Below are 12,259 nucleotides of genomic sequence, written 5' to 3'. Positions count from 1 at the left end.
ATTATGTTATTTTATCGTTGGGTCGTTGCTTCAATATTTGAGTCACAGTTTCATTGTTTTTGTAGCAGTGATTCAAATGTGCCAGAGCTGACTTTTATTGTCTTTATTTTAAACAAACTTAGAGATTTATAAGTTTGTTTACGACAACCTATGGGTTGGTCTGACAAATAAAACCCCTCCTGTTTTTCTTTACAATTATAATTTTTTGTAGAATAGTATAAATTACCTTTTAATTTATATGTCCATCTTCTTTCTTTGTGAAAACATTTGATCAGTTCTTAGCTCTTAATTGAAGAAACTGTGAGTTTCCTGCCAGATGACTGAAACTCCTGGCTTGGCTAAAAAGTCATGTAGCTTGCGTTTGTGTTGGGAGCAGTGTGCGTTTGAGTGTGCATGTGTGCGTGCGTGTGTGTGTGTGTGTGTGTGTGTTTTAGCTGTTCTTGTCAAACCTTTTTAACTCAGCAATTTTACAAACACACACATTTTCACTATGCGACACAAACTCTCTCAGGACTTTCTACAGCAGACAAGCAGGCGGGCCCATGTGCGGAGGGAGTGTGTCTTAAGGTCTATGTGTGTGTGTGTGTGTTGGATTGTGACTGTGAGACATGTGGTGGGACGGGCAGACAGGGCCGGCACGTTATCCTCTTATCCCCACTGTTGTGGAATAGAGAGGCAAGCAGCTGGAGGGACTGCAAGCAGCCTGATAATGCCAGCACTATTTTCTAAACCGCCATCTTAATCTTGTTACTCAAATGGTTGTGAAGAGAGTCATGAATTTTAATTTTTCCCAAACCGACACACACACACACACACGCACGCACGTTTACATCGCTGTCTCACATGCATAAGTAGTATCCCCACTGTGTCTGTGTTTGCTCCTTTCCTTTTCTCTGCCTCCATGTTTTTTTCTCTCCCCATCAGCTGCCAGAGGACCCTCTTCCTCATCGTCCATTTCGCCAACATGTCTTCCTCGACCCTCTCCCTTCACCTTTCTACCCTCTCCCTCCCTCCCTCAGCTCCCCTCTATCTTCCCATTTCCTACATCACGACCCACTTCTTGGTTTATTCAAGCCTGTCCTTCTATCCCTTCCTCTACCCATCTTTCCATCCACCCAATCCCTTATTCTCTGTTTCCTAATCCTGCTGAGAGAGACCCCAGACACCCAGTTTATCCATCCCTCCCCTTGTCTCCACCTCTTTCCTCCTCCTCCATCCCCTCCTCCTCCTTCATCCTTTTCCACCTTGTTCACTTTTTTTTTTCCTTCTTTTAGTCCACACAAGCAGGACAAAGAAGGGAGAAAAAAAGAAGCAGCAGGGAAATGTAGAGGCAGAATGAGAGGAGGCTGGGGTGAAAGTGGCAATAAAATAAATGGCTTGCACCTTGGAAAGGAGTTGGGTGGGGAGAAGAGAAGGGAGGGAGGCTGACGAGGTGGTGGTGAGGTGGCAGGTCGGGTAGAGAGCCGATTTAGCCAGCCACCCATGAAGCTGATTAGCTAGCCTGTGATCAGGAGGAACAGCTTTGCTTGTTAAACTTTTCACCTCTGCGAGCTCTCAGCCCTCACCGTGTAAGCCCCCCACCCACCCTCCCTCTTTCTTCTTTATCCCTCCATCCCTCCTTCCACCACTTCCTTCCTGCTGCGTCTGCTTTGGCCAACGTTGGCTCCGGTCCCCACAGCGGACCGGCAGCTGCCCCCGGTACACCCAGGCAGCTGGTTCTACCCTCCTTCCTCGGTTCTTGTACCGTCTTCCCGGAGGTCAGAGGTTCGACCGCCGGCCTGCAGCCCGGAGGGAAAGCAACACGAAGACGACATATATAAAGGGGCGGCTGTTAGCAAAATAAATGGCGAAATAAAGGGACGAAGGAGAATGAGATAGTGGAAGACCCGAGCAGCGGGTTCGTATTTATCTAACGGGAGAGAAATTAGTGAAAAGGAGAGTGAGGTGAAGTGTTGTGGAGTGGAGGGAGGATTTCACACTTTCACAGCACCGGGTGATGGTGTTGCAGGATGTGTGACAGGTACTGAGAGAGAGAGAAGTGTCGAGGGAAAACCTGAAGCACAACCTCAGGTATTCATTTCAATCCCGAAACGTTTTCTCAAAGAAACGTCCAATTTATCAAAAGTTTAAAAGTTGACAGACGTCTTTTGCAATTAAGTCAAACGATAATGAACCACATAAAAAAAATACTTGAAATAAAATCAAATATCTAAAATTATCCTAACACAGAGTAACATTTAAAAAAACATTGGGTTATGGTGACAACCTATATGTGTGTGTGGGGGTGGGGGGGAGAGGGAGGGTGCATGTGTGTGTGTGTGTAGCTCTACCATCTCTACATTATAATTATATTATTCCTATTGATTGTAACATTTTTCCTATCTAGATTTTTGTCCTAATACCTGAATGAAAGCACATATTTAAAAATGTGTCTTAGAAAATTTCTATCACTCATTTGTGAGTCTCAGTTTCCCCCTTTAACACTGTCACACTCTTACTCTCATTAACCCAGGATTATGTTTAATCTTGTCTGTAAGTGAAATCTAATATAACCTATTACCTTACCATATATCTTCTATGTAACATTAAACCACTTTGACTCAGTTTATTTTCATTGCTTCCAATTGTTTTTCCAACCAACTAGTGATCAGTAATCCTCAATGCTTTCTGAAGTAACTCTGATAACTTATTAATTCAGACATGAAGAAGCTCTTAAAAGTCAGTGTTGGAAGCAGTTTTCCAATCTGTCTAGCAAAAATTACTTTCACATTCAGTTTTTTTTTTTTACTAGATTGGACTCTAGGCCTGTCATTCCTCTATTTGTCCTTCATTTGTCCACTTTGCTATTTAGAAACAGGTGCAAAAACTGAACTGAAATCATCTAATGAAATCTCAAAAGTATCCCCCCCTTTAGGAACGCTGGAAAACAACTGAGCACTTTAAACAATTGTGAAGAAGTCTGACTTTTCTCAAGAAAACTATGAAGAAATGAACAGTTTAACACTTTGCGTCTTTATGCCATTAAGTTTCCTCCTCTGTGCCTTAATCGTGACGTTCTTGCAGAAGTTCGTTAACGACACGATCATGCAAGTTGTTGCATGTTGTGGTGCCAGAAAACTTGAGTTTTAGCCAAAAGAAAAATATCTAAATGAACACAGCGATTCTCTAACAAAGTCAAACAAAGCCCTCAGAACTGAACTTGCAAACATTTCTCCAACCGTTTATCTTGAACGTGATTCTCTTAACTTGGTTTTAGTCCTTAACCTCCAGATTTACTCGTCCAAGATGTTTCACGTAGGCTGTTTTTGCATTCGCTCCACGTTTCGCTAAAGTGCTACTTTCCCCCCCCTCAGGCTGTTTTTCCTATATGTGCAGCGTCACACTAAGATTTCTTCCGTGTTGTGTTCAGTCACTGCTTTTCCCCGTTTTGTCCTTTTTCAGATGCTGAGAGAAGGAAAGCAGGCATACGATGAAAACATCCACTATCCTCTCCTCGTCACCCTGACCAAAGGACCTCAACCTGTTAACCAAGCTCAGTAAAATAGAATAAGGGAGCTCTTTGCTACACATAACACTCTGCATTTTTTTCCTTTTATTTCACCTCCAGCCATATTCCAAACAACTCCTCTCAGTCCAGAAGACGGTCACTCAGCTTTTATAGCTAGCAGCTAATCTGCTAGTTGAAAAGTTTAGCCGTCCGTTACGGATTTATCGACTTTACAAGGAGTCTGTGATTCCTATGCATTCATTTGAATTTCCGCCTGCTTGCAGTGAATTACGTGACAGTTTTCTGTACATATCAGGTACTCATTAGTGCTTGAGGTAGTCACTGTCTGGTAACAAACGTCGCTCACTGTGTTCCCGCGCTCAGCATGGAGGCCGGCTTCGACTCGCAGTGCGGAGCAATTTACAGCTCCCTCAATTTCCACCTTTAATTTCTCTTAAAACATCTCATTCATCCCAGTCAGGGGTCAGTACAAAGAACTTAATTTGTGTGAGTGTGCATCTACGTGTGTGCGTGTGTGTGTGTGTGTGTGTGTGTGTGTGCGTGCGTGCGTGCGTGTGCGTGTGTGTGTGTGTGCGTGTGTGTGTGTGTGTGTGTTACAGCAGTGCAGTGCATTAACACACTACGGCACTTTCAGATGAAAAGAGCATCGGTTGCTGCAGGAGACACAGATTTTATATGACTTTTTTTTTTTTCCTTCTCTGCAATTTTGCTGCAATTAACACGAGTAATCAATCTCCAGCATACACACTATGAATCCACTATCGGTATTGCTTTATGGTTTGCTTTTCAGTTTGGTATCATGATGAAAGGAACAGCCTGATCTTAATTTGTTAACCATCATCTGTAATTTCCCTCTTCAGTTCCAGTTTAAGTTGCTAAAATGCAACTCAAACTGTTGCATTTTAGCTGATTGCTCTGATTTTACTGATGTGTGAATCTTCACACCTGGCTCATCGTGTCAAGTATCATTATTTCTGAAGAGGTTTGTGAGTAGGAGTTATTTATCAAGCTCACGCAGAACTGTTGTACTAGTATATATTGATCCAAAACTGTGGAATAGAAAATGATGTATTTTTGTGATTGTGTGTGTGAAATTAGATATTGTTTTTTTGACTTTTCCAAACGACGGTATTCCGTGCCGGCGAGTGCGATAAACTTATTTCGGTTTGGTTTCGGTGGCATTTATTGGCACTCCTGGTAAAGACTTGAAAATAAGATGATGTGTTATTGAAGTAGTGTTATCTCACACTGAAAATCTGTTTGGGTGTTTTAGTGGGGAAAAACACAAAGGTAATGTTCTATATATTTTGTACAATCTGATTTTGCTAATAGTACAGCGATTCATCTTCTCCTGTAACATTTTAGAGAGAGGAATCCTTGACGTTTTTATCCGATAGTTTCTTCTGGTTCCTTCTGCAGGATTTAAATCTGGAGAAGGAGATGACTGTAGACCATTTCTGTAGACTCCTGCAGATGTTTTTAATTCAAAATTTCTTTCTAGCTACTTAAGAAAGTTTACAATCCCATGAATAATGTTCCCTTAGCATTTATTTGGAAGAAAAGCAGGCCATCACAGCACTACAGATCCTCCATCATGACTAGCATTAAGCGCTAAAAGCTCACACATGTATCGTCCGAACCCAAACAGTCGGCGTGAGGTCACATGGTTGCAGACCACCGCCTCCATGTTGGTTTTATGAAACGGTCACAGAGGGAGCGCCGCGCTTTTCTACAGACGGCCTCCATGAACAACGACGTTGCAATTCCCTTTCAGGGGTTTTCAGCCATTTGACGGTCTTATTACAGTAGTTATTTAGTGAAAAACAAGTGTACATATTTCCTCAACTCGTCAGATAAGTGTTCCTCAAAAGCATTAATGACTCTTGCAGGTACAAAAACCGTATAGTGGATAAAACACAAATGCAAAACACTTCTGACCCAATCTGCATGAGCAGGTTGAATTTTTTAGGGGTGACCTAAAATCTACTCTAAATTGATTTACTCAAAATTAAGGTTGGCTTTTTCACAATTTTCACTATGAGATGATGTAAATACATAAATAATAATAAGGTGAATCTATTTGAAGCCTTCTTGCCCATCTTTACCAGGTCCCAATGAACGTTGCTGGAATGGCTCCTTTGTAAAAATAAGTGTGTAGTAATACATAAAGTGTTTCTCCAGAGGACAAAGTGTGCAACGAGTAAAAAAGGTCAGACTCATCCATGACCCTTCTGTTACCATAGAGACTATTTTACGACCTGCGGCTGCCTTTGCAGAATGCCTGAATGTCTGGACGTTTCCAGAAAATCTGGAAACTGTGGTTGCTGGAGAACAATCATCAGGAGTATCAACCCCAAACCGGAACCAAATCCTGTGTTCGTCCTGAGTCATATGATAAACATATCTATATCTTTATCTCTTACATTCACAACCTTACAGATGTTTGCTTCTTCAGTTTATTCAATCGAAAAATGCCATGTTTTTTTTTTTTTTTAATCAACCAATTGTTCTCAGGTGTTTTTTGTCACAGATCATTTGGCTTCCTGTCTATTGTATCATCGGGAAAGCTGCAGGTATGAAGGCGTGTGTTGCGGCTAGCGACGCGTTTCCACGTTACACTGTGATCCACTGACGTACAGGGCAGCCCAGAAGCTATGCAGTACTTCCCAGTGGCTGCTGTTTACATTTCACACAAGATAATCAGCCTCAGAAAAAAAAGGATGTTGTAAAATCACTGTTCTGATTGAAATGTCATTGCAAAAAAAAAAAAATAGTGTAAGTTTTTAATCGCACTTTTTTGTTTATGCAGTGCGATTTTCTGTTTTTTGGTTTGTTCTTTTCTTAGAGTGTGGAACATAAATACCCTCCCTCCACTGTGACCATACACAGACACAGCATCACTGTCTAATACAGCAAGAACAGCTGACAAAGATTTACAACATGCTGGCGCGTTTCAGGCTGCGACTTCGCCACGAACTTTCACACTGTTACCAATACATAAAAATAACATGGCAAGATTACCGTGATTTGACTAGTATTATTATCAGATTTAAAGTGTTTGGTATTAAACAGATCAGCATTATAACCAGTAAGTACTCTTTAAAAGTATAAATGAAAACTTTCAGTGTTTGTTTGTTTGCATTCATTTCAAGCTGGCTATAATTTCATGCTTCCTTAAAACACAGAGGCACTATTAAAAAAAGTAAAGTGTTTCTGTGATTACTGAAGAATTCACAATTCAAGCTAAATGTCCTTTACACAATCTGTGAGAAATTAAATAAGTTCTGAAAATATTTTTGTAATCATAAGTAATATCACATATCAGTATAATTAGTTTCTAAATAAATAAACCAAACGCTCTTACTTTGAATCATTTTGCTTTGTAGGACGGGATCAGCCCAGCTTAAGATGACCTCTAGAATATTCTAGCAGTTCTAATTCTGTAGAAGATCTGACTTGAATTACAGTAAAATGAACTTGTCCAATCATTTCTTTTAGTAGGTTTTTTATCCGGGACATTTATGACTAGCTTCACTCACTATGGGGACCGCCAAATCCGAGTCAATCGATCTGAGGCTTTGGGTTTTCACTGCGTCTGAGAGGCGGCTAGCTGCCCGCTTCAGAAGCTTTTCACTGCACTTTGTCAATTTTGCAGCAGTGCGACACGTTGCACAGTTTACACGGCGCTTCTGAGTCGCGACGCCCGTACAACAGAATTACCCGACGTGTCCCCAAAGAAATCCACGGCAGCCTGGCTTTAGCCGTAGCTCGCATCGCACCTGCAACAGCAGCAGCAAAGCTATCGATAATATCCACCTTGGATACGTATTTATGCCTTAGAAACGCATGGCTGACCTGCAACGGCGTAGCAGAGGAGGAAGAGTTCAACCTTAAAGTTCAGTCTGTGTATGGATGGGACTGATTTTCATTTTTGAACCGGACCACTGTCAGCAAACTCAGCTGCGTTTTCTTCATCATGCGCATCGGCATCAATTTTTAGCCATAATTTTTAGTCAAAACAGTGTTTGACTCAGTGGAAAATGCATATCTTGTTTATTATTGTTGAAACTCTTACTGAACGATCAATCAGCTCATACCTAATATGTGTGAATTAGACGTTGGAATCTATAATTTCTTTTTTATTAGAGCTCATTTCAGCGTCCTGTTTGTCATTACGTGTGAATTTGAGGCCTCAAACAGACGCGACAAAAAAAAAAAAAAAAAAAAGCAGAAGTGAGGAGGGAATGTAAGTCAAACAGATTTGATTTAGAAAAGAGGATGAGCGTTTTGCTTTGCTGTAATGAAAATCATTTAATGTTCATGGTTTTTCTGATCGAATAAAATATTTTTTCTTCACTAAATCTGGACTTTTCGTTCTTCCTTTTAATTTGTATGTATGTTTTTACTACTTTGTATGATTAGCAAAGCATTTATTATAATCTGCACAATCAATCCATACAAAATGATTGTAATGTACTTTTCTCTCTCTCTCTTTCTCTCTCTCTCGGTTCTGAAAGTTAAACACCGATCAAAGTAATAAAGTTTTCCTCAGACTTAAACTTTCTGCGGCGTGTGTTTCAAACACAAAAGCTTCCTGTGTGCTAAGCTTGTTACACACACACACACACACACACACACATGCGTCTATATGCATACACGGATATCAAGCCCGGTGAACACCACCACCCCCTTCACCCCCCTCTTTCGGAGGAAAATAGAGAGGGAGGAGAGGCAGTACACAGCAGCTAATCCTGCAGGCTCACTCTTCTGTTTATCTGTCAGAAGAAGGGAGGGAGAATTCATGCAAGGAGGAGGGGGAAACCAGTGGGGCCTCCTGATCTGTCTTTTGATATTTTAAAGAGGTCTGTTTTCTCCTCCCCAACATTGTGCTGAAGAGGCAGAGAGAAGAGATAGAAAAAGCTACAGACGGCGGCAAAGAGAGGAAGACAAAGGCTGAAAAAGACGAGGGGGCAGATCTGGAGAAAGGGAGAAAAGATGCTACGGGAAAGGCGCAAAAACGCCCGGAAGGGGGGAAAAAAAAGAAGAAAAAAAAAGGCAGCGCACGAGACAGCTGGAAGTGAGGGGAAACTGGATCGAAACGGCGGGGAAAAGCTTCAGACGTGAAATAAAAAAAAAAATTGTTGACCAAGAGGCAGAGATTGACTGGCAGAGAGAATGATCGAACGGAGAAAAAGAGAGACAGAGTGCTCCCAGCTCAACACAAGGGCCCCATTAACTTGACCACTTGCCCTTTGCACACAAAGGCAGGGCCGGCCCACTGCCCCTCCCACCCAATTATCCACGATTAGGCTCAGTGCACTGTGTCAAGATGGAGAGGGAAGGGACGGGGGAGAATGGTGAGCACAGGGAGGAAAAAGAAAGAGACGGGGGGAGTGAGAGAGCGCCGAGAGGTGGATGATGAGGATTATGCAATTAAGTCAAAGTTGCAGGTAGTCTAATAGAGCAACCTTTGACGCAAGAGTCGTCGGAGATGAGCTGGAGCAGTTCGGGGATCAATGCAGAGCAGTGCTGCGGGACGAGAGAGACGAGGTTATTCGATGGAGCTCATAGTTCACATTGAGCACACATTATTTTGTGACTTGAATTAACATGTAGAGGTTTGAGAATAATCCGACAATGCAGCCGACACAGGAGGCCACATCACAGCATTGGATCCATTTTTGTTTCCGCTTCTCTTTTTTTTAGGTATTGTCATTGTGTGCTCCTCCTGTTTCATGTCCCTCCTCCCAAAGGTGTATATCAGTGAATCTTTACCTGCTTTTGGGATAAAAGTAAGGTAGATTTTATACCGTCTCCAAAGTTAACATGGAGTGAAACCCGCACACCTCCTGATTTAAGCGCACCGGTGTCTAGTTCAAACATCGTGGTGCATTCAGAGTCCCACCATTAAAAGCAGCCAGCACAATCTAACTAAGTTAGCTTTATTTGTTCCTAAAACATTTGAGGAACTCTCTCTATTTATCATAGAGGTGAGATGGTGAAATGTTCCGTTGGTAAAAGAACAGGTGAGATGAGACGAGCTCTGGGCCATTTTTACCATATTTGCTCTTACCATACTCAGCATTGAAGGAGCTTTACCGCGCAGGTTCGGCCTACAGCTGTTCTGGTGACTGTGTGGCCGAAGTAAACCATGTATAAGCCATACGGATCCTGGCTTATGTCACAAAAATAAAACATCTTTCACGCACTCCAATGTTTGGGATGCAATGTATAGGTTGTGGTTGCAGGATTTGTGAATTATTGCACATCGCCGAGCCTTTACACCTCCCAAGCTGCCGTATTTTCAAGAAGAGTTTCCCAAAAAAAAAAAAAAAAAGCTACCAAGATACGACCAAAGCCGCGTCTCCAGCTCGACGTTCTTACTCTGTGGAGCTCTGAAACACAGAATGGACACTTGTTTATTGTATAAAAGTAAAACATCTTTTCCTGAAGCCTGTGTTTGGGATACGTTGTGTATACTGTGGGTGAATTATTGCATATCACGGCTTTGCGCCACTGTTATTTCTACCTCCCAAGATGCTGTAATTTTTTTAAAGGCACCAAATCACAGGGGGAGTTTTAAAAACATATGGAGGAGTTGAATGTTTTCATGTACAAGGAGGGGGCAAATAAAGAGTCCAGGTGATTCAAGTTTGAGTCTGGCGTCTGAGGTGATGCTTTTCGTTGATCTCGTTCCAAACTAGCTTGCCCCAATTAACATCTAGAGGAAATTCCGTTTTCACAACAGAATAATGTTAAACCATGCAACACATATTGATGATACCCACAATTTTTATGATAGTACTACGTAGGCACCTTCCTAATATAATGGCCTAAATTGGCTTGATGGGAAATCATCCAGTCAAGCCAACGTTCAGCTACAACGCCTCCTGCCTTGTCAGATCATGGCAAGGTTGGTCTGAATGAATTAAAAAAAAAAATGGCTGACTTAGACAATAAGGAAACTGAACGTCACCCTTCATCTCTTTAAAGGACGTTTCTAATAGTAAGATGTGCTCTGTCAGACTATTTAAATGACAGCTGCCGCTGTGCGATACATAAATTTTGAAAGTGTCAAAACAGCAACAACAAATATGTGGCAACAACAAATAGAAAGTCTTTCAACAAATGCTACGTCAATATCCTTTCCTGGATGAGTCTTGGACTACATCTGAACAGTTTAGTTGCTTTTAACAACTTCCAGCTTTGCTTTGTTCTAGCCCTCAGAAAAAGCACAATGCGTTGCCCGAAGTGTCAAGTTTCCACAACTTAACAGTGCTGGTTGGAAAACCTTGTTCCTTTACTGATGGAACTGACTATTGTTGGTTTAGCCCATCGCTGCATGTTTTATTGCAGTGCAGCTGCAGACGCAACCGTTGCTCCGTCACACCAAACACAGCAAACAGCAAGGTAGCAAGAACATCTGAACTGATTTAATTTCAAATCTTTGCTCTTCTTGCTGAAAAGCAGAGGAGGCAGCGGGAGGCCAAGGATCCCATCAGTGACACATCATCTGGTTTCTACATCCGACAACCACAAAAACACAGTAATAAAGCCCACCTCGTGACGCAGTGTACCTGCCCACACGGAGGCACACGCATGTATCATGATGCATAAAAACAAACAAAAAGAAAGAGTAGGCTCCAGCATCCACGCACACACACACACACACACTGTCACAGTGACCGTGGGCTCAGCTGCAGTCCAGCTGCACTGTCATGTTGTGCCTGTTGATCGTCTGCAGCAGCCACTGCTGCTGAAGCTGCTGCTACCTCGAGTTTACTGTTGCTTACTTTCCTTCTAAACAGCTCTCCAAGAGGCTTTTACATCCAGGTTCAAGAAGAGTCTGCATAACTGAACCTCCTGTATTTTTCATTGTCATTCAGTTATTTATGGTTTAAACGCATAGCGAATATGAACAAATGTCAGATTTTTTTTTCACTTACGAAACCTTTTCGCTCTCCTTGCCCACTTGACGTCAAGAGCTGGAGTTTGTGTTTCAGAGACACTGAAGCGTCGTTCTGAAAATGCTTTTATTTCACTTCGCAGACCGTGTGTTTGTTGTTGTGACTTTCTACGGAACAAACTCTCACAATAAACAGGAATCATGAAACTTGACCACCTTTCTTTCTTTTTAGTCAAACTGTTTGGAAGTCGTCATAATGCTCGTTACGTCAAATTCTTGAATTTTAAACCTTTTTGAAGTGTCTGGAAAGAGCAAAACAATGCTAAAGACCATTTGTTTTAGTTGAGATGCAATGCTGGGAGTAAAATCTTGCAAATGTGAAGTTTTCCGATAAGGGAGGAATAACTTTTGGTACTTGGCCAACTTAAACCGTATATTGTTTTCCATCCACTTGACAGACTGAATGCTGGTCGCTCCTACAGAATCCCGATAAAATAAGCTTTAGTGTTTGTAGTTGACAGGAGAACATTTCCAAGGTGCTTCTTATCTAATGTCTCCAAAGTTCACAAGTTGGTGGGTACAATTTTTTTATTCTGTTCTTCAACAACATGGAGCAGTTCATGTCCAGATACATGAGACAGGCGTGTTCAGTTTCTGGTTTATAGCATCAAAATGGAGGTAAATGCAGATCCAGTATCACAAACACTGACACCGATACGTATCATTTAAGTAAGATATATTATCAAACTTCTGACCTTTACGTGTCTTTGTGATTTTTCATTGTAATTATTTTGCTACAACCTAAGGTAGAATTTAGATCAGGTTTATAGGCGCCTACAAAACAC

At 41.7% G+C, this 12,259-nt stretch overlaps 1 protein-coding gene across 1 annotated transcript in view; it reads left to right on the top strand.

Moving 5' to 3' along the window:
- Positions 1 to 7,869, top strand: part of camkmt (calmodulin-lysine N-methyltransferase) — a 111,136-nt gene extending 103,267 nt beyond the window's left edge. Inside the window, exon 11 of the mRNA XM_008428730.3 lies at positions 3,442 to 7,869. Coding sequence (XP_008426952.1) covers positions 3,442 to 3,540 — 99 coding nt within the window. The 3' untranslated portion in view covers positions 3,541 to 7,869. The remainder of the gene's footprint in view (positions 1 to 3,441) is intronic.
- Positions 7,870 to 12,259: the final 4,390 nt, after the last annotated feature.

The sequence above is a fragment of the Poecilia reticulata genome, chromosome 15 (genome assembly GCF_904066995.2).
Source record: "Poecilia reticulata chromosome 15, P_reticulata-male-v2, whole genome shotgun sequence".
Lineage (NCBI taxonomy): Eukaryota > Metazoa > Chordata > Actinopteri > Cyprinodontiformes > Poeciliidae > Poecilia > Poecilia reticulata.
The sequence above is the reverse complement of the archived record's forward strand: the minus strand, read 5'-3'. Positions and strand labels throughout refer to the sequence as shown.